Source organism: Hydra vulgaris, chromosome 04, assembly GCF_038396675.1.
Source record: "Hydra vulgaris chromosome 04, alternate assembly HydraT2T_AEP".
Lineage (NCBI taxonomy): Eukaryota > Metazoa > Cnidaria > Hydrozoa > Anthoathecata > Hydridae > Hydra > Hydra vulgaris.
Window position 1 is genome coordinate 24,465,332 of NC_088923.1, and position 21,630 is coordinate 24,486,961.

General features: G+C 27.0%; 1 protein-coding gene across 2 annotated transcripts in view; it reads right to left on the reverse strand.

Annotated features, from left to right (window-relative positions):
• The window catches only part of LOC105846055 (interferon-induced very large GTPase 1), a 140,135-nt gene that overhangs the window by 20,938 nt on the left and 97,567 nt on the right, over nt 1-21,630 (reverse strand). For both annotated transcript variants that reach the window (XM_065795866.1, XM_065795867.1), the window contains exon 3: nt 11,164-12,908. In XM_065795866.1, the coding sequence (XP_065651938.1) occupies nt 11,164-12,908 (1,745 nt within the window). The remainder of the gene's footprint in view (nt 1-11,163; nt 12,909-21,630) is intronic.

The following is a 21,630-nucleotide window of genomic DNA, read 5'->3' on the forward strand; positions in this document are numbered from 1 at the left end:
ATAAAATAGAAGAATTCTTAGAGCGTGACCGCCTAAACGTTTTGTATATTATTATAAGAAGTCCAAAAAAAAGTTTTGATAGTTTTTTTATAGGTTTGAAAGATACCCTGAACATTTTTAATTTAATCTGTATAACCGAAACATGTTACAATTCTGATGAAGTAAATTCTAATTCAAATATCCACTTGCCTGGTTTTAAAATAATATCACTTGTGCGTTATGCAAAAAAGCGTCGTGGCGGTGTGCTTATTCATATAAAAGAAAGTTTTCAATTTGTTACGAGGTTTGACAAGTGTAATTCTAATGACAATTATTAGAAGAGATTCTAACGATCGAAATTTGTCGAATTCTGATAAAGATTTCGAATTCTGATGAAGAAATCGAATTCTGATGAAGATTGTTAGAAGCGATTCTAACAATCGAAATTTTAACCAAAATAAATAAAAATATACTTTTAAGTTGTTGCTATCGCCCACCTTCTGGCGTAATTGAATGTTTTAACAATAATTTAATTATAACAACTATAAAAAAAACTGATTAAGAAAATAAATTAAACTATTTAGTAGGGGATTTCAACTAAAACTGCCTTGAATACCACATTAAGTACACCATAAAAATTTTTTTAACGATTTATTTAAAAATGGAATGCTTCCATTTATAGATAGACCAACTAGAATCACCGAAAAAGCAGCTTCACTAAATGATAACATCTTAACAAACGATATTTTTAATGAATCTCTAAAAAGTATTATTAAAAGTGACATCTCCGATCATTTCCCTATTTTTTTCTCTTTATAAATACCGATTGGCAAACAAATCTTTTTTAAATGCATCTACAACGAACCTCTGGTCTGGTGTTAACTCACTCGTAAGTTGCTTCCAGAGTAGTACATTAATTAGGTTATCAAATTAATAGTATTTATTGCACATTCTTACATCAGCGCAATATCTGCCCGCTTTCTATATGCTAACTTTCTAAGACTTTCTCAGAAACTTTTGAAGATTTTCTTAGACTGTTCGTAACCGATATGGATTACAAATAGTCTAAGAAAATCTTCAAAAGTCAAGGAAAAATTATATATTAATTATTTAAAAGATAAATGAAAAGTAAAACCATCTACAAGAATTATGTGAAAGCATTTGAAAGACTTAGAAAGAATCTAAAATAAAAAAATACTAAAAAAAAAAATTTACTTAAGCAAAACGAAAACCATTTCAAACGCTCATGGCAAATTTTAAGAGAAATTACTGGTAACACTAAATCCAAATCATGCGCTTTAAAAAATGGCATTGAAATTAATGATGAAATCATATGCGGTTCTCAAGAAATAGCAATTGAACTAAACAAATTTTTTGTTTCTGTTGGACCTAATTTAGAAAAAAAAATTCCAAATATAAAAAAAAAAGAACTGATATCTCGTCCTTAACAACAACTAATCTCGATTCGTTCGAATTATCATTTGAGGAATTTGAAACTGCTTTTAGTATGCTAAACCAAACAAAGCGGAGTGGTTTTGATGATATAAATTGCAAAATAATTAAAAATTCAAACGGAATTACGGAACGGAAATTACGGAACAGAAAGACATTCTTTTTAAGTTTTTTTATCTTCAATAAGACAAGGAGTTTTTCCTGATCAATTTAAATAGCAAAAGTTACACCAGTATTCAAAGGATGAGATCTAACAAATGTTAATAAAACAAAGGAAGAGATCTAACAAATGTTAATAACTATCGCCCCGTAACTGTTTTTCCAGTTTTTTCTAAAGTTCTAGAAAGAATTATGTAAACAGAGTTTGCACACATCATACTGACAATCATTTGTTTTATAACCATCAGTACAGAATAAAAAAAAACAATTCTATAGAACACACGATTCTCCAGTTAACGCGTAGTATCACTGAATCGTTTGAAAAACCTGAGTATACCTTAGACATCTTCATTGACTTATCCAAAGCTTTTGATACTGTAGACCATGAAATTATTTAAAAAAAAACGTTACGGAATATCTGAAAATGTTCTTAAATGGTTAAAAAGTTATTTAAATAATCGCAAACAATTTGTATCCGTTGGCGCTCCTTCACCAATGAATTTGCTAAAGATTACCTGTGGTGTTCCACAAGGATCAATTCTCGGACGTCTTCTTTTTCTTATACGTATTAAAGATCTTCATAAAGTATCCAGATTAAAGACAATAACTTTGCCGATGATACAAACCTATTTTTATCACATAATAGCATCCCTACACTGTTTCAACTTATAAATCTAGAATTAAACAAGATTTCTTATTGGTTTAAATCAAGCAAATTATCGCCTAACATTAAAAAAACTAATTGGGTTTTTTCATCCACCTTTTAAAAAAAAAACTAATTCCTAACAAAATGCCATCCCATTTCATTGATAATGTCGAAACAAAGAGAATAAATGTTACAAAGTTTTTAGATTTTTATATTGATGATAACTTTACTTGGAAAATTCACATTGTTGATTTATGCAACAAAACTTTAAAAAGTATAGAAATTTTATATAAGGTTAGAAGCTTTTTGAACCAGAAAATTCTAATTCAATTATATTTCTCTTTTATTCACAACCATATTAACTATGCAAATATTGCAAGGGCTTGTACCAGCAAAAGCAAACTTAAACCTCTTCATCGTCATCAGAAGCAAATAGCACGTTTAATAAATTTTAGTGAACGTTTTACCCATGCAAAACCTCTATTAGGAAAAATGATTGTACGAAATATATATCAACTTAACGTTTATCATGTACTATCTTTTATGTAAATTCAATTCTTCCCCGGTTTCTTTTCATAATTTGTATTTATCAAAAGATAAAAATAAATATATTCTACACAATGAATATTTTATTAAGCAGCCATATTTTCAAACAAATTATAGTAAGTTTTGCATTGCTTTTCGCGGACCTTTTTTATGGAACAAAATAGTTTCCAAAAATTTTCTGAAGTTTATATTGAACAATATAACTACAACTTATTTAAACAAAAACTTAAAGAAATAATTTTTACAATTGATGATTTGGTAATATACTTTTAATATATATATATATATATATATATATATATATATATATATATATATATATATATTTGTATATCCCCTTTTTATCTTTTATTAATCAAAAAACTTTTAAAAATTTATACATATACTGAGACTTTTAGACAATTTTTCTGTAAAGAAAAAAATTGTAATAACTTTGTTTGTCTTTTACGAATATTACGAGAAATTACCACGTTTATGTTAGCGGTTCTCGACGAAAAGACCAATGTATATATATATATATGTATATATATATATATATATATATATATATATATATATATATATATATATATATATATATATATATATATATATATATATATATATATATATATATATATATATATATATATATATATATATATATATATATATATAAATATATATATATATATAAATATATATATATATATATAAATATATATATATATATATGTATATATATATATATATATATATATATATATATATATATATATATATATATATATATATATATATATATATATATATATATATATATATATATATATATATATATATATACGTAGGGTACCGCATGGGACCATTCTTTTGACAAGGTAATATGTACCTTTTTTTCCTTATTTCGAGGTACAGGTGACATTTTTAATTAGTTTAATGCATGTTTTAAAAATATTTTGTTAGATTATGATAAACTATATTATAAATTAGTATTAATCTAATTTATATTTATATTTTATAAGTAATTATCTAACAAATACTTTAATGCATAGAATTATTCTTGCATTATAGTATTTATTTACCCTTAAACTTATTAAAACATTAGTAAAGGTTGTTTTTTTTTTGCTTCATATAAAGTAGTTTCATTTATTTCGCCGTTAAGAATATATACAACGTACAAATATAACAAAAGGAATTGGCTGGAGCAAGAAGACGGCATCAATTAGCCTTATCACCAAGCCCCATTATAATCGTAGTTTAGAAGTCCGTAAAATATTAAAAAAATCTTTACAAAACTTTAAGTATAAAAAGTTAAGAAACAAAAAGGTACTAAAAAATTCAAAGTAAACCTAGTTAAGAAAGATATGAAACCTATAAATATATATGTGAAAAGAAAGATATTAAACCTATATATATATATATACATACACACATACGCACATGACACATACACACATACATATATATACATGTTGTCTCGTATTGTCGTTTTTATAATAAAATGAATAAAATTCCATCCACAACAACATAAAATATATAAAAGTGTCAAAAGTAAAATAAATATGAGATAATTTACACACAAAAAAATGCATGTTTAGATTAAATGAAACAAAACAATAAAACTTTTTAAACTTCAAGAATAAATATTCAAAAGTAAACATTTTTAAGAAGTGTGATAAAGACATTGATATTCTTAATAATAGTATTTGATCTTCTTATTATTTTTATTTTTTTGGTTGTTAACATGTTAAAGTTGATTAAGTTAATGTATCATTATAAATTTATTTTGATAACTTCTAAAAATGACTGGCAATATTTAGAATATTAAAATCCATATTTACTAAATGATATTTTAAATTAGCTTTGAATTGCGGAAGTGTTTGGTTTTTATTATGAACAATCTGTTTAAAACTTTTCCATAAAAAAGGTCCCCGATACTAAATAGAGTAAGAACATAGCTTAATTTTGGAGTTACAGAATTGTTTCCGGAAAATCTGGTGGGGTATTTATGGCTTATTTTACTAAAATATTGATTAAATATTGTTGGAGATTGTTCGTGTTTTTTTTTATACATGAATTGTAAGACTAAATATATTAATTTTGTACACGTTAATGATTCAAGCATACTTAAAAGTGGCTCGCATGGCAAATTTCTTGTTGCTCCAAATACAATTCGGCAAGCATGTTTTTGCTTTGAATAAATTTTTTTCAACTTTGTGTAATTTGTGCTTGCCCATAAAATATTTCCGTAATTTAAATAACTATATATAAAAAAAATATAAATTTTTTAAAGACCTAATGTTTAAGAATGGTTTTGCTTTATACATTATTGCAAACTTTTTTGAAAATTTTCTTTCCAGAGAGCTTATATGAGTCTTCCAAGATAAATTTTCATCTAAAATAACACCTAAGAAGTTTACAAATGTTTGTCTAGTAATATTTATTTTATTTGTTTTCAGATCAGGTAATTTTAGGGGAAGACAATCTGTTTTATTTTGTTTATGAAATAGAATATACTTAGTTTTTGTTACGTTAAGCGATAGTTTATTACATGTAAACCATTCGATTACTTTGTTTAACTCTTCATTAACCACTGTAAAAAGCGTTTTAATATCCCTATGTGAATAAAACAGGTTGGAGTCATCCGCAAATAAAATAAAATTTAATAAGTTTGATATAAACGATAAATCATTTATAAAAAGTGAAAATAATAACGGTCGAGCCTTGAGGAACTCCGCATGTCAATATATTATTGGACATTTTACCTGTTTCATATTGTATAAATTGTTTTCTGCTTGATAAACATTCTTTAAATCAGAGTAAGTTAATGTTTTTTATTCCACAGTGTTCGAGTTTTTTAAGAAGAATGAGATGGTTGACGATGTCAACTTTAGACAGATCATTAAAAACTCCTAATGTCAAACAATCATCATTGAAGGCATTTGTTACATGGGTTACTAGCTCGGTCAAAGTGTTATTGGTTGAGTGATTTTTTTTAAAACCAATTTGCTTGTTGAACTGCATGTTATTTACCGTTAAGTAACTGTTGAGCCTATTTTTTCATCATGCCTTCGAGTAACTTAGAAAAGCATGGCAGAACCGATATTGGTCTGTAATTTGAAGTATTTGTGTCATCACCAGATTTAAAAATAGGTGAGACTCGTGCAATTTTTTAGTTTTTCTGGAACAGTACCTGATTTATTAGAAAGATCAAAAATGTGATATAGAGAGGATTCTATAACAATAAAAACTGATTTTACAACATGCACGCTAATTTGATTGAAACCTGCACCAGTGTTGTTTTTAAGACTATCTAGAGCAGATCGCAACTCATAAATTCATCCATTACTTTATCATAGGTTTTTAAATATAAATCATATGAAGAAGAACTTGACGGAATTTTTTCATCTAACTTAGCCACCAATATTAAAAAAGAAGCAGTTCAAATTTTCAGCAATTATTGCTTTATCGTACATAAATTTACCATCGACAAAAACTTTTTTGGGCAGATTATTTTTTTCATAACTTTTTAAATTGCCAATAATTTTTTTAATTACCTTCCACATCTTTTTAGTGTTTCCGTTTTTTCTAACAACTTTGAGTAATAAAGTTTTTTGGAGTTTTTTTTAGTTTTTTCAAATATATTTTTATAATGTTTATAGTTTGTTTTCATTTTTATGTTTTATTTTTTAAAAACTTTTCATACAAACTTTTTTTTTTCTTCGAGGATTTTAGTAGGCCCTTAGACATCCAAGGACATAGGAGTGATTTGGTATTTATAACAATTTTTTTCTTAGGGAACGTCTTTTCATACTGATTACAAAAATGATGAAGAGATGGTTCGTAGGCATTGTTTGCCTCACTTGATTTCAGTATAAGGTCCCAATCAATCTTATATTTTAAATGGTCATGGAGTTGTTGTAAGAAGTTTTCATTTATCTGTCTCTTGTATATAATAGTTTTTGAAGGCTTGTTGTTAATTGTAATATTTTTAGTAATTAGAAAAGTAGCAAAATGATCTAATAAGTCTGTCTTAATTATACCAGTATAAATAGGGTTTTTATAAAAATTGTTGGCGATTATATTATCTAGTAGTGTAGAAGAGTTTTTAGTTATTCTGGTTGGCTTATTTATTGTTGGAATAACATTATGTTGAAGAAGAGTATCTATAAAATATTTAATGTTAATTGAAGCATGTTTCATGTATATTTTTTCTAAAAAATAAATGTTTTGTTTCTATATTTATCATGTTTTGGTGCATTTAAGTAAAATTTTTAGTATTTCTTTAAAAGATTTTATAGAATATTTTTACTAACTCTCCATTAGGCCTACGAGAGTACGAATGCAGAAGATTAAACTATCAGAGTACGAATGCAGAGGATTAAACTATGAGAGTACGAATGCAGAAGAAAAAACTATAGAGTACGAATGCAGAAGATTAAACTATAGAGTACGAATGCAGAAGATTAAACTATAGAGTACGAATGCAGAAGATTAAACTATGAGAGTACGAATGCAGAAGATTAAACTATGGGAAAGAGGTCTATGGTGGTATGCTTCACTTTAACGCTTTAAAAATTAAGATACTAGAGACTTCATAAAATTATTTTTGATATGAGTACATTCTATTTATCATAAAGAGTAATGATAATTCTAAGAATTTTTAACATTTTTGCATTTTTATAAGTTATTCCCTATTTACAAAAGTGCTAGTATGCCGTTATAGGCAACTTACTGCATCTAAGATGGCATACTTAAAATAAATTAATTATTTTTTGTTTGTTATCAATTTATCAATAATTACAAAGAATTTTATTACATGATCTATAAACATAGTTCACAAGTAAATATTTTTTCAGTATTTTATTTATGTCTAGGGCCGCCCAGAGACAGGTCAGGGGCCATTGGGCACATTTTTACTTCGCATACGGACAAAGAAATAAACCCTCAATAAAAAAGATTTTTATTATGATTAGCAAGCCGACTGAACACATTTTTTTTGAACTAGATAATGGATAACTGGTTTCCTGCTAAATTATTTTAAATATTCTTGCCTGTTAGTCTGCTAATCAGTCTACTACTACCAAAAATTACTAGATAGCAGGGTGCTTTTTTTTAATTTTATTTTGTCAGTCTATTAACCAGTTCAAATAAAAGATAAAAGCTTCAATAAAGTACCAAAAAAATTGGCATCTAATAACTCTACGACCGACCAAGTAGTCAAGGTATAGCTTAATTGAGCTATAGTTATAATTATAGTTATAATTATATTGTTTATATAATTATAATTATAAACTATAACTATATTTATAATAGCCTAATTAAGCAATTACAATTATAATTATATTATAAATATAACTATAAATTATAATTTAAAAATTAAAATTAATAAAATGAATAATAGACAAAATAAAAAAATAAAAAATTATGATTATAGTTATCATTATAATTAAGCTAAGTTAAATAGCAATTATAGGGTTTTAAAACAAGTTTTTTGTTCAGAAAAGTGTTTTATAGTAATTCGAATTTTAATTACGTTTAAATTGAAGCCATTCAATCCCTCCACGCTCAAAAACTGAAATTGTGAAACTTTTTTCACATTCGTTAAATTTAACCTAATTTTCAAAAAATCTTACAAATTATCTAACAAAAAAAAACAAACGACCCCTCTATTATTTTTTAACTCGTTCGTTTTTTGCTTAAAATCATGCAAAAAATGTTACTTTTTTTCTATCTTGACATTTACAATAATCATTAAAATGTTCACAAAATTTTGCAAGCCCGTTCTGCAGGTGGAGTCGATGCGTTTGCTCGCTTTTCCTACCGATTACCTTTTGTTTCGCAAACATTTTGCAATAAAAATCAATCAATACGTTTATTTGCTACTATTTGCCATAACCACTTTAAATGTAAATAAAATTCGAATTATATAACATCCGAACAAAAGACTTTTTAAAACGTTATTAATGATACGTAACATCATTTGTTACATAGCATTAATAGTGTAACAAAACTGTATGTTATATCAATTTAATAGTGTAACAAAACTGTATGTTAAATCAGTTTAATAGTGTAACAAAACTGTATGTTATATCAGTTTAATAGTGTAACAAAACTGTATGTTATATCAGTTTAATAGTGTAACAAAACTGTATGTTATATCAGTTTAATAGTGTAACAAAACTGTATGTTATATCAGTTTAGCTGCTCTTATTCCAATACTTTTCAAAATACTAAAATAATAAAAAAATAATAAAAAAATAATAAAATAATAACAAAATAATAAAAAAATAATAGGAATTAATGAAAAGAAAATTGAATTAGTTAGACGTGTAATTATTACTTTTTATTTTTCCAATAGAAATCCAATATTTACCTAATACAATTGTTTATAACTTACACATCTTAGATTAAAAAGGTCATGTCCAGTTTTCGAAAACATAAATCAATGTCCCGAGGCAGAAAAAATGGCTTTGTGGAAGAGAGTTTTATCTAAAGTTGAATGCAATCTAGTCATACTAAATATGGACCACCTTAAAACCAGCTTTTAAAATTTTGAAAAAACGAACAGGTATTGATTCAGAGCATGACAATTTCAATAAGAAATTAGGCATTTAATTGGTATGAAACTTTACGCTGCATCACTCTGGACAAACTTTCCTGGACGTCACTCTCCATTAACCTTCAAGAAATTTAAGTTTTCGAGGTGTGTTTACAATTAATATTCATAAAATAATTTTAATGTTGCTTGGAATATTAATCTAGATGTAATATTCATTTCAATATTTTGCTCATATTTGTGTCGACAATTTTTTAGCTTTCTTTGAGCTTTCAAAGAAACACAATAAGACACTGCAGTTACATCTAGAAGAAGTTTATCGGCACCAAAAATAAGAAGTTAGTACACAAGCGCACTTTTTGAGCTGGAGAACTCAAAAAGAGTTCGATACTACATAGTCTCTGTGCAAGCCTATTTATGTCTGCACATAAAGGAAATACTGTAAAAGACAACACAAAAAAGTTTACAAAACGTTTCATCTTTTTCTCTTTATTACAAATGCTTTTTTGGTTGCTGCTTAAACGAGCTATCATCTATAGTTCAATCAACCAAAACTCATTCTCTCTTGAATCGGAGTTTTGCAAAGTTGCATTTTTTTATTGCATCTGTCTGTTCATGCTCTAAAAATTTTTTTCCTCGCTCATCATTGCTTTGAAACTCTCTCCCATCTTATTTTTCTGATTCGTACAAATGACAGTTTTTAAGACTTCTGTCAACTGTTTTTTTTTCTCTTTAACGTTATTCTTTATTCTCGCAGTTAAAAAGTGGTTGCCTGCAGCATTGTTTGGAGTAAATTTGTTAATAAAAAAAACAATGATACAAAGAGTTGCATTTTTGACAGCAAGATTCCAAGGTACTTTAGAGTATACTCTAAAGTATCTCGGAAACTTGCTGTAAAATTGTGAATAAAGTTTTTTTTTTCTACAAAATAAATAGGCTGTTTTAAATACAAAATTAATTTGATTTTTACTTGTTTTATTGACCTTAATGTTTTTTTTTTCAATATATTTATAATATTTTCTAACAACGTTTTTTCTTTTTAACAGTAACTTTTCTTTTTTCTTTTTCCTAACCATTTTTTGAATTGACTGATACTTGAATGACTTATTTGCATACTTATGTGTTTACTTTAAAGCCAAAGAAAAGCTACAAAAAGATAAAGATCTAAGACTATGGCAATGAATATGATTTTATAACAGCTATTGAAGCATGTTATTGGGGATAATTTCCCTTATAAGTACACAACTTGACAAGTAGATGAGTTCGTCAGGCTTGAAATTTTGAGAAACACGATATAGTCTTTTACAATTAATAAGTAACTAAACCATAATGATCAAGATTTTGGTAACAGGTTGATTACAATCTTTTAACAAAATGCCACATTATTTTGGTTAAGTATTTTAATAAGTGAACAATGCCTTTAGAGGAAGTGCATAAAAGTTTCATTTTTGTTCGCTTTATAATAAAGTCATTAATATATAAAGAGATTAAACTATAACAACATATGCTGAAATTTCTGTTTGTATATTATAAAAGCAATGCTTGTGCTAAAGATACGTATTTTCATCACAATCTATAAAACACCTATATACGCATGTAAGTCTAATCTCTTTTGGGCTAAAACCTAATATTGAGCTAATTTGACCAGAAAGCCATCAGAAGCGTTATACCATAATTGACGCCTTTTCCGTATACAATTATATAAATAGAGTAATATAAAAATATAATACATTTATTAGAGATTAAAAGCGTAGCTTACCTTAAAAGATGTTTTAAAATTTATTGTCATCTGTAACTAAACTTTTTGGAAATTTATAAAGTGAAAACAAAAGATATTTACCGATTTAAAACATGGCATTATTTCACTCCATTCACTTTCTTCATTTTCAGCAGTACCTTTACTACACTTTGCTCTGACTAGGTAAAAGCCATATTTGGCGTTATTTATTTCTATTATAATGCGTTGCTCATTTGAATTATCATATTTTGTATAAATGTTTAATGGTAAATAACGATTCCAAGTTTGAACGTCGGCTTCTGGTTTCCATTCAAAAGTGTAGTTTAATTTTTCATTGATTAAACAGCAAAATTCTACAATCATTTCATTGTCTTTAAAAAAAGCTTTCTGTATCTTGAGTGGAGGTATTTTATTTGTATACAAACAGAGTTCTTCAATTTTACTTGAGTCTTCTGTAACTATTTTGAATAAGTAAATGGATGAAAATCTCAGATCACTTAACCATTTTTTTGAGTTATTAAAATCGATATTAGATTTAATCCATTTGTCTTTTTCATATTGGCTTTTGTAACTGATTTCAAACTTATTTTCAGTGCCATATATCTTTACAGGGTTAGCCCACGATATCAAGACATTACGATATCTATAAATCTCAAAATTAATTGAGTGTAATGTTAATTTTTTCAGAAGTTGGATGCTTTTTGGTTTACTCATTAGCTTTTTTTCCATACTGGTACAAAGTACACTAACTTCGTATGTAAAACTTTTATCTAGATTAGCATCATCAACTTTGAAATATGTAAAACTATCTGTTGAAAAGCTTACTTCAATAGTTTTCATTTCAAACTCTTTGTAAAAATCTATCTTTTTGAACAGCAATAAATATGATGTTACATTTTCAAATCCTATTTCAGGTTTATTCCATTTCAACATGGTGTTTGAACCTGGTTCGAAAACAAGGTCATCTACAGCAGACGGTGGCTCAAAAGAGGTGAAAACTCTAGACCCTTTCATCCAAACTTCTAAAAATGTATTGGGCAATTTATCACCTTCTTCTTTTTTCACCCAAAAGAAGAATAAAAATGTTTCAGATTTGTTGGCAAACTTAGAATTGTTGGCTTCCGCAAGTTCTTTTATTTGGTTGAATTTTTTTATGGCTTCGGCTCTTAGATTTTCATTTTCGTGCCAATTGTTGACATTTAAGCATTCAAAGTATAAATCTTCATTTGATTCATCATCGTTGGATTCATCATCACTAGATTTATTTTGATTTAATTCATCTGTAGTTGATTCAATATTATCTCTATATTTATAAGGTTTACCTCCATCAGATTTATTGACATCTGATTTTTTTTCCGAAGATAAGTGTGTATTATGATTATTCAAGATGTTGTATATTTTATCATTTGTTAATGTATTAATATAAAGAGTAACAACAACGGCATTATTTTTTTGCAACTCTTTTTCGTCTTCAATAAGTTTTACTCCACTCTCAGATAAAATTTGCTCATAGTTCTGTAGAATAAATAGTTCTTTCTCAGCGTTTTTTACCCAATCTTTAAGTGCGATTTCCCAATATTTTGACTTTTTATTCACCCAATTTAAACATCTTTTGCATTTTACAGAAAATTTATTTGAAAATAAATCTTTTTGAAAACAATCTTTATATATACTAACCATCTTTTGAAACTGATCAATTTTATTTTGAAAAGCGCAGAAATGATTTGCTCGTTTTTTTAGGTTCAAAGCAGTTGTTAGTATTTCGTCCAATACTCTAAGAATATCATTTGAAATTTGTTCATTTTCGTGTCCAATACCGTATATATTTCTTATTCGCAAATTGTTACCTATAAAAGAAAAAAAATACTGAAATATTTCAAGTCAAGTATTGTTCCATTTTATATCCATTACATTTTCGTCAATTTGTATTTTGCTATATATCAGCCCTCGCTTTCTTAAAAAAGTTTAACTTTTTCTTTGCTTTGCCTATAATTCAACATTCAAACAACTTTAAAGGAAAGTGTTTGTTCAACATGGCATGGTAAAAATATCCTGAGGAGGAAGGGAACAAATTTTATACAGATTTTAAATTTTATCTAGTTTTTACATAGTCGTAACTTTGAAATAGACTTGAAATCTATCTAAAAAATTTTGTTTACAATTGAAAAAGCATAAATCTCTGTAATTCTATGATCTCACATTTTGAGACTTTTTTTTTGTTCGACTTTTGTTTTAGTGGAAATTTATTAGAGAGAAGGGGTGGAGAGAGGGAAGACACAAGCCAATAAAGGGTTTTCCGGCTCAAATTGACAATGTGTTATCAAATTTTAATAAAGTGTCATTGATTTTTGACAATTTTTAATTGACTTTTGACTGTTTTAATCGAATTGCTTTACTAACCATAAGTTTCTTTGTAATTTTTGGCCAATTTATTTTCATCTTGAGACATCTTTAAATAAATTGCGACATATTGCAAAAGTATCCAAGGTTTAAACCGTCGGAAGTTTGTCCATTTCCTCTCATTACCTCATTACGTAAATTTGTTTGTTTTTTATTTTTTTTCCATTTGATGAACAAGGGTTTTTCAAAAGGGTTGAAGAACAGTATGTACCGTGGTAAATACAACAAGTTAAACTACCCATCCATAATAACAAAAAGTTAAATTGCTTATCCATAATAATAACAAGTTGAATCCATAATAATTACAAATCGAATTGCCCATTCATTATAACAACAACTTGAATAGCCCATCCATAACAATAACAAGTTAAAGTTATTGAATGATGAATAGGCATTCATCATAACAATAAGTTGAATTACTAATCCATATTGACAACAAGTTGAATTGTCCATCCATAATAACAGTAAGTTGAATTGCCCACTCATATTAACAACAAGTTAAATTGCCCATCTTTAATAATAACAAGTTGAATTGCCCGTATATAATAACAACAAGTTGAAATGCCCAACCATAACAATTTTTTAAACGCTCAACTTTTAAAAAAGCGTATATTGCTCTTAAAAAAATATATATTTTCAAAATATCCGGAGTCTCAAAATTAGTTCCTGAATATACTCAGTAAAAGGTTTACCGTTGAATGCCCTTTTAGTGATGTTGTAAAGCAACTGGAAGTATTTCGAGAACCAATTTATATTGATTAGTATTAATTAGTTGCAAAAGTAATATTCAATATTAGTCCGATAGTTGATTTTGAAATCACAATTGCAAATTCTTTCAATATATTACTAGCAAATTGGTTCATCCTAGTTGTACAATGAGCGTCAACCTCGATTTGTAAGAAGAAAACAGTATCATCAAGATTTAATTATACTCTTTTCTTCTTCTAAAATCTTTGACTTTAGAACAAAACCTTGAGGGTTTGCCATCGTTTGATCTATTTTGGTATGTTGAAAAACGATTTCACAAGCAATTGTACATTTGTTTTCAAGAACTTCTTTGGTATCATTTTGGTGTTTTAAAATGATGAAACCACATCGTTCAAAATTTGATACAGTGCTACTTTTTTTTTTGCACTTTGTAAGTATTTCATCTGATACAAAAATTGTTTATACCTTTTAAAATCAGATCTAAATGTATGACTATCTAAATATATAATTTAACAACTGGATACAATAAATAAATTTTGTTTAAACATATTCCAAAACATTGATAATAAATTGTCAAAAAGCAGTGACACGTTCTAGAGCAAAGAAATCCTGTAACATTAAACTACCAAACTTTATTACATGTTTAAATTAAAAAAAAATTCTTGAGGCCTTCCCGGGTCCTCAAAAAAAAAAAAAAATTTACGCTAACAATCATGGGGTAAGTTGGCATAAACTTCAAAAATGATTATTGATGTACTATTAAGTGCAAAATTAATAGAAATATTTTTACTCTTAATTTTGGCAAAAAATTTGAGCCAAAAATTTAATATTTCTTTTAGCTGGTACCAAATATTAGTACGTACAACAGCCAAAGCAGTAGTCCACCTTTTATCTTATTATTATTATTATTCCTATTAATATTATTTTTTATACTCGATAAGAGCTGGATACAATGCCGTTAAGAGTTTTACTTTTAAATAACCGATTCTCAAGTTGTCGTGACATTTTTTTTTTTGTTGTTGTTGTTTTGTTTTTTTTGATAAAGTATATATCTATAGTTACGTGTCTACTATATATCTTACCAGACTGTCTTATAAAGGTAGAATGTAATGCGCATTTATCTGGACAAGCACAACATTTTTTAAAGTAAATATATGAGTATTGTGAGACTTTAGAAATGTGTTTGAAACATTAAAACCAAACTACTATAATATAATAAAAGATTTATTTAGAAGTTTCGTTTTTTTATTGTTACAAAAGGAGAAAAGTTTGTATTTTTAAAAAACCAAAGGTTACCACTTAACTAACATATACTAACTGTATATACAACAATTTATCTACCCAGATATTTATAACAAATTATATACCCAGATCAAATTACCATTTGATCCCCTCGCTAGGGTCTGAATGTGGGTCTGAGGGGGCATAATCTCTACTTAAATCAAGTCTTACAGGTGATTTTTCTCAAAAAGCTATCAATAAATAATTTAAACATGGATAGTTTTGTAATATGCTTATTGAAAACTTTCAAAATCAATAAAAACAAATATATAATCAAGCTCATATATTAGGTATATTTTTTCCAATCAAACATGATTGTACAAAAATAAAAACATTTCATAAATGTCCTGACCCCAAGTTAGTACTTAAAGTTCTTTAAAAAAGTTTTTTTAAACAGCTTAACGGTTATTAAAGACATTATGGTCAATTTTTGCCCAGTTTTTTGCGCAACTTTACGTCTTTTGCTGGACCTTTTAAACTCAACTAATTTAAAAACTGCCCTTCAAAATGGTTATGAGTTTTTTAACAGATTATTTTTTAACAGGTCTTTCAGACATTTTTATTTTTGTTTATATTTTTGTATTTGAAAAGATAAAAACTTTTATTGAACAAAGTTTGTTTAATGAAAAAAAAATTGATTTTAAATAAAAAACGAATTATCCATTTTCACAAAAGTATTTTTTTTTTCTTTTAACTTTTAATTACATTCTAGAAAACTCAAGTTTAATAAAAAAAAATTAAGAAAGATAGGTTAAGAGACTAGTGGGTAAAGATAGCAAGTGGGATAAGAAGAATCTTGGTAATATTAATATTAAGGTGGAATAAGAGGGATAGTGGTTTGAATAAAAGATTTTGTTTTTATTTAAAAAAAATTTAACTACTCTCTTAACTAGGCACATTGTGGTTGCGGCTCAAAATAGATACAACTAATAAAACTAAACAACCAAATTTTATAATTAAAAAAAAACCATCAAAAATCGATAGTAATCCAAATACTTTTATTTTAGTAGGCAAAAATAATAAGCGTGCCCGCCAAACAAAAATTTTACCTTAAGAAAATAAAAAAAAATTATCGGAACATATATTTGGAACAAAAATTCACGGAAATAAAACTATTGCCGGTAATAGAATAATTCGTAAATTACACTGATAAACAAATAAAATTATATTGTGCATACCTGTTAACTAGGTGGTTTTTTAAAACAAACTATGAAAATACGCTTGAGAAATACTTTTGAGAAATACTTTTGAATTTTTGAAATTTTTTTGATTGAAATTTTTGAAATTTGAGAAATACTTTTGAATAACTTTTTTTCGACAATATTAGGGAATTTACCTTAAATACTAAAGATTTGAACCCAAATATCTTTACAACTTGACGTGATGGTGAAAAATGATTTGCATATTTGAAATCAGCATATTTAACTTTTTTAAAAAAACCACCTAGTTAACAAGATATGCACAATAAAATTTTATTTGTTTATCAGTGTTATAGGTCTTTATAGGTGGTGTAAGCAGCCAAATTAACGAAGAACAGCTTAAATTGCATATGGAAACTGAGTTAGGCATCACCACTATATCTATTACCTTAAATTGAGAAAACGAGTACAATAGATCCAATGGAGCCTTTGTATATAATTTAGAAAAAGGAAAAACATTTAACCCGTCTATTTGTGATAATAATATAATTATTAAACCTTTCCTGAAAAAGCGTATGAATTCCACCAATGACCAACATTTCGAAATGAACGCATCCCATAGAAAATTATATAAGAAAGAAAAAATTGAAAAACCGTTTAATATGTGTACTTTAATTGTCAGGGACTTAAATCAAATATTAAATATATTGAGACCTTAATAACTTCTCATGGAATAACGTTTCTATGCGAACACTTGGTATCAAAACTCGAGTATTCTAGAATCAAAAATATTTGTAAAAACTCCCATTCATTACTTTTCAGCCAGGCAAATAAACACGAAGAGGGTCGACCTTTTGGTGGAAATGCATTTTTTATACGAAAAAATAAATTTCAAAATATCATACCTCTGTGCAAAGATGATAAAATATTTGCAATAAAGTTACAAAAAATAGAACCAATATTATTGTAATTGGCATATCTATATCTATATCTAAAAACAAGCAATCGTCATTGGAAAAATACACAAGTCAATTAGGCATACTATAGGGAGTTATGAATAGTCATTAGGGTATTGGTGAGATAATTATACTTGGAGATTTCCAAGTCTAACCCATAAATTTTTCTGAAATACTTTTAGAAGTATAAAAAAAGATTCAAATTTAAAACTTTTTACTATAAACAATAAAAAAGATAAAGAACCCATCACCACAGAGTTTGCTACTATTTTTAAAAAACTGTTAAACTCTGAGAAAATAACAGATGGATTTACTAATCTTTGAATACCGCCTTGCAAAATTCATGATGAGATATTAATTACTGATGAAAAAGTTAAAGCAGTTATTTCTTGTCTTTCTTTTGTCTTTATTTCTTGTAAGAAAATACAATAAAAAGATTTTGTAATAAAAATAATAAAGAACGCGGAAACTCGAAGAAGACAAGCACGTCTTGTCACCGAGAACCGCTGAAGTAAAACATTTATTTTAAATTTAAAATAGTATAAAAAGTATATACACAAATAACGTTTTTTTCACATTAAACATTAGTCTACAGAATAAAATAATTAAATAAACTTGAAAATATTTTAAAAGTAAATCAATGTATTTGTATTTGAAAAAATTAGTTTTTAAGATTAAATTTAAAAGAATTTAAAGTACAATCTTGAGAAATATCATTTGGAGCATTTAAAAAACGGCCTTTAAAATTTATAAGCCGCGCAACATGCTTCTGTTGCCGATAAAGAGGTTCGTTAAAGAGGTTGTCTAAAATCAAATAAATGCAAGGATCGTTACAATATCTCTGCAGAACATTTAAAACATGCCCAATGTGACGCACTAACACAATGGTTAAGAAAGTTAATTCACTTTTCAATTAATCATGGATGGACCCCTTGACTAATTTCAACGTCAACTATCATACCTATAAAATCCTATAAAAAATTAAATCCTATAAAAAGTTACTTACCCATCCAAACAATTACCGCGGTATCAGCATTATTTCAATATTTACTAAACTCTTAGAATACCTTATCTTACTCATATCCCAGAGATAAAAGAAACTCATCAACTTCAATTTAGTTTTAATAATGGGAACTCAACCCTCCATGCTGAATTTATTGTAAACGAAACAATTAGACATTATAACCGCAACAGTTCGCCTATTTATTTATGTTTACTAGATACTGGAAAGGCTTTTGACAGCTGCAAGTAGGATATTTTTTTTAATAATCTTTATTTTGATAAAAATCTACCTCTCTAAATAGTTAACTTAATATCTTCTTTTTACCGTTGCAGCAATGCAACTGTCTCATACCTAGATTCTAAATCAGTCACATTTGATCTTAAGCAAGGAGTGAGAAAAGGAACAAAAAAAAACTATGTTTTTGCTACCCAAAATTAGGTATCCATAGCAACGAATTAAAAAAATAACATCTTCTTAAGAAGCGCAGACGTCATATTATTACTCATACTAATTTTAGTCAATATAGCCCTAATATTAAATTAGTTATAGATTTTATCCAGTTAAAGTGAATTCTGGCCCACTGTACGATGATAAAAGATGCAGTACACATATTTGGCTTAAGCACAAAGTTATTTTATTGCTCATTTTATTAGGTATTGTGGTTTATCCTCCTCTGGGTCACTGCCATATAGAGGCCACATTACCAAGTACCGCAAAGACAAGTTCGGCTCCAAAAGGAGCGTCATAACCCGCTCTACGGACCAAGAGTAAAGTGATTTTAGGAAGAACGAAGATATGTTCAAGTGAAAGATAGAAGTAGTCAATTTAGAAAGATAGCATAAAGACAGCGGACAGGATTGCACGCGATATTAGAAGGTGCAATAAAAATGTGTTCGCGAATTAATTTTTAATTAATACGTAACAACGTATTGCTCATTTTATTGGTTACAATTACATAAGGAATTTCAATGTTAAGAAACGTAAGTAGGGTTGACATTTTATATAAACTTTTGCTTGTGGGTTATAAAAACACGTAAACTATTAAAATTGTATTAACGAGTCGATAATATTGACAAAAAAAAAGCGCAATGTAACCTAACAAAATCTAAATAGACCACGGTAGTTAAAATACGACTTAAATTTAGATTTTTTTAACGTTACGTCTCAATTTACACTTTTTAAAAGTTGCACTTTAATAAGTTTAAAAAAACAATTGAGAAGAAATTTGCAAATTAAAACTTTTTTATTTTCCTAACAAGTTAGTAACAATAAAAAAAAAAAGTAACTAATTAAGAAGAATCTATTTTAAAATAAAAGTAAACGATGATAATTAGCAGTTTTTAAATATATGTTTTAGTTACAAATATATCGACAAACTTGAAAAGTGTTTTTAAATACCCTACCCTAAGGGGTAGGCTAATAGGGGTTCAATAGGTATTATTTGTTTGGATTATTTTTTTAAGGTAAAGTGGCATAACATTGACACATCTTAAGAATATTTTTTTTTTTTTGCTTTGACAAACTTAATTTTATATGCAATATTTCTAGGTGTTTACCGATGATAACGCTGCCATAAACTGATGAAGAATTTAATTAGATATCTAATATTACTGATAGATGTTATATATTATCAGCGTAAAACATACTACTGTCAATGTTACCCCATATAAGGGTATCATTCACAGGTAAACCCCAAAAACAAAATTAATTATCTAAGATAACTACTTTTGTTTTCGGGGTTCACCTATGAATGTAGCCCCTAAATGGGGTAACATTGACAGCAATATGTTTTACGCTGTAAATGTTAAATTTACATCATGAGGGATAACATGATCATTAGAAGTTTGAAAAACAAAATAGAGAAAACAATTTTTTTATATCACCAACCAACATTTTTTTAAATAAGTAGCAAAAAGTTGTAAAATTGCAATGAAAATGCAATGTTGTTTTATTTTTTGAAAAATTTAAATTAGCTAGAGTTCTGTAAGTGTCTACTTAAAAATATAAAAAAAGTTAATTTATACAAACTTATGTTTAAAATTTTTTACTCTAAGAATTGTCTAACTATTAAGCTCTAAATCTCATTGATGGCTCAATATTTGATTACGACAAAATCCCGCAGCGCTACAATTTTTTGTTGGATTTCTCCGTTAATAAATTTTTAGTGTTTGCTTTAATTTTAGAAACAACAAGATAATTTTTCACATTTTCAGGTTTTAATGTTTTGTTCTTACCAACATTATGCAATATTGTTAGGCGTGGGTTTTAACTTTTTTAAAGTGTTGTTTTGTAGATCTGTTGACATATGATGTATTGGTACATTTTTCTCTTAGTGTTAGGATTTAGGGCTTGCTTTGTTTAATTCCATTTTATGTAATTGTGAAAGATTCATCAAATGTAAGACATTCCAACAACTTTTGCTTGATTCTTGGCCAATCGGGTGACTTAAACATTCCTTTTAATGTTACCCCAAAACTGAAATATGCGTTTAAAAAAATGCTACAAGAAAATTTAAATACTTAGTATTTAAAACGAACATCATAAAAACACATGTAAAAATGATAATATGCATGGTTTTACTTATCTATTGACTAAGGTTTTTCAGCAATAAAAAAACTAGAAATTTGTTTAAATTATGCCCACCGCATTGTGTTGTTATTTATACTTATTATTATGAGGATAAAAATAATTATATTTGTTCATTTAACAATTGGCTACAACACCTGTTAAATTAATTTAATCAATAATCAACGGGTGACTGGTAAAAACCTTTAATTTAATGCATGTCAATATTACCCACATGTTAAAGTAACCCCGCGTAACCTTTTATTTTGCATATCATATATTATCATATCATATATCAAAAAGTAAAGTTGAACAGTTGTTCATAAGAAGATAATATTGCACTTTATACAAGTACCTGTAAATTGAAAGCTATTTTTAAAATTTTGGCAGTTATAAGCAACAACTGCGTTTTTTAGCGCTTCAATATATTTTGGACAAACTTTATTTATCGTGTGTTTAAGAATTCGGTGATATGTCGTTTAACTATGTGTACATTAAGAGGGATTTTAGCCCCGAG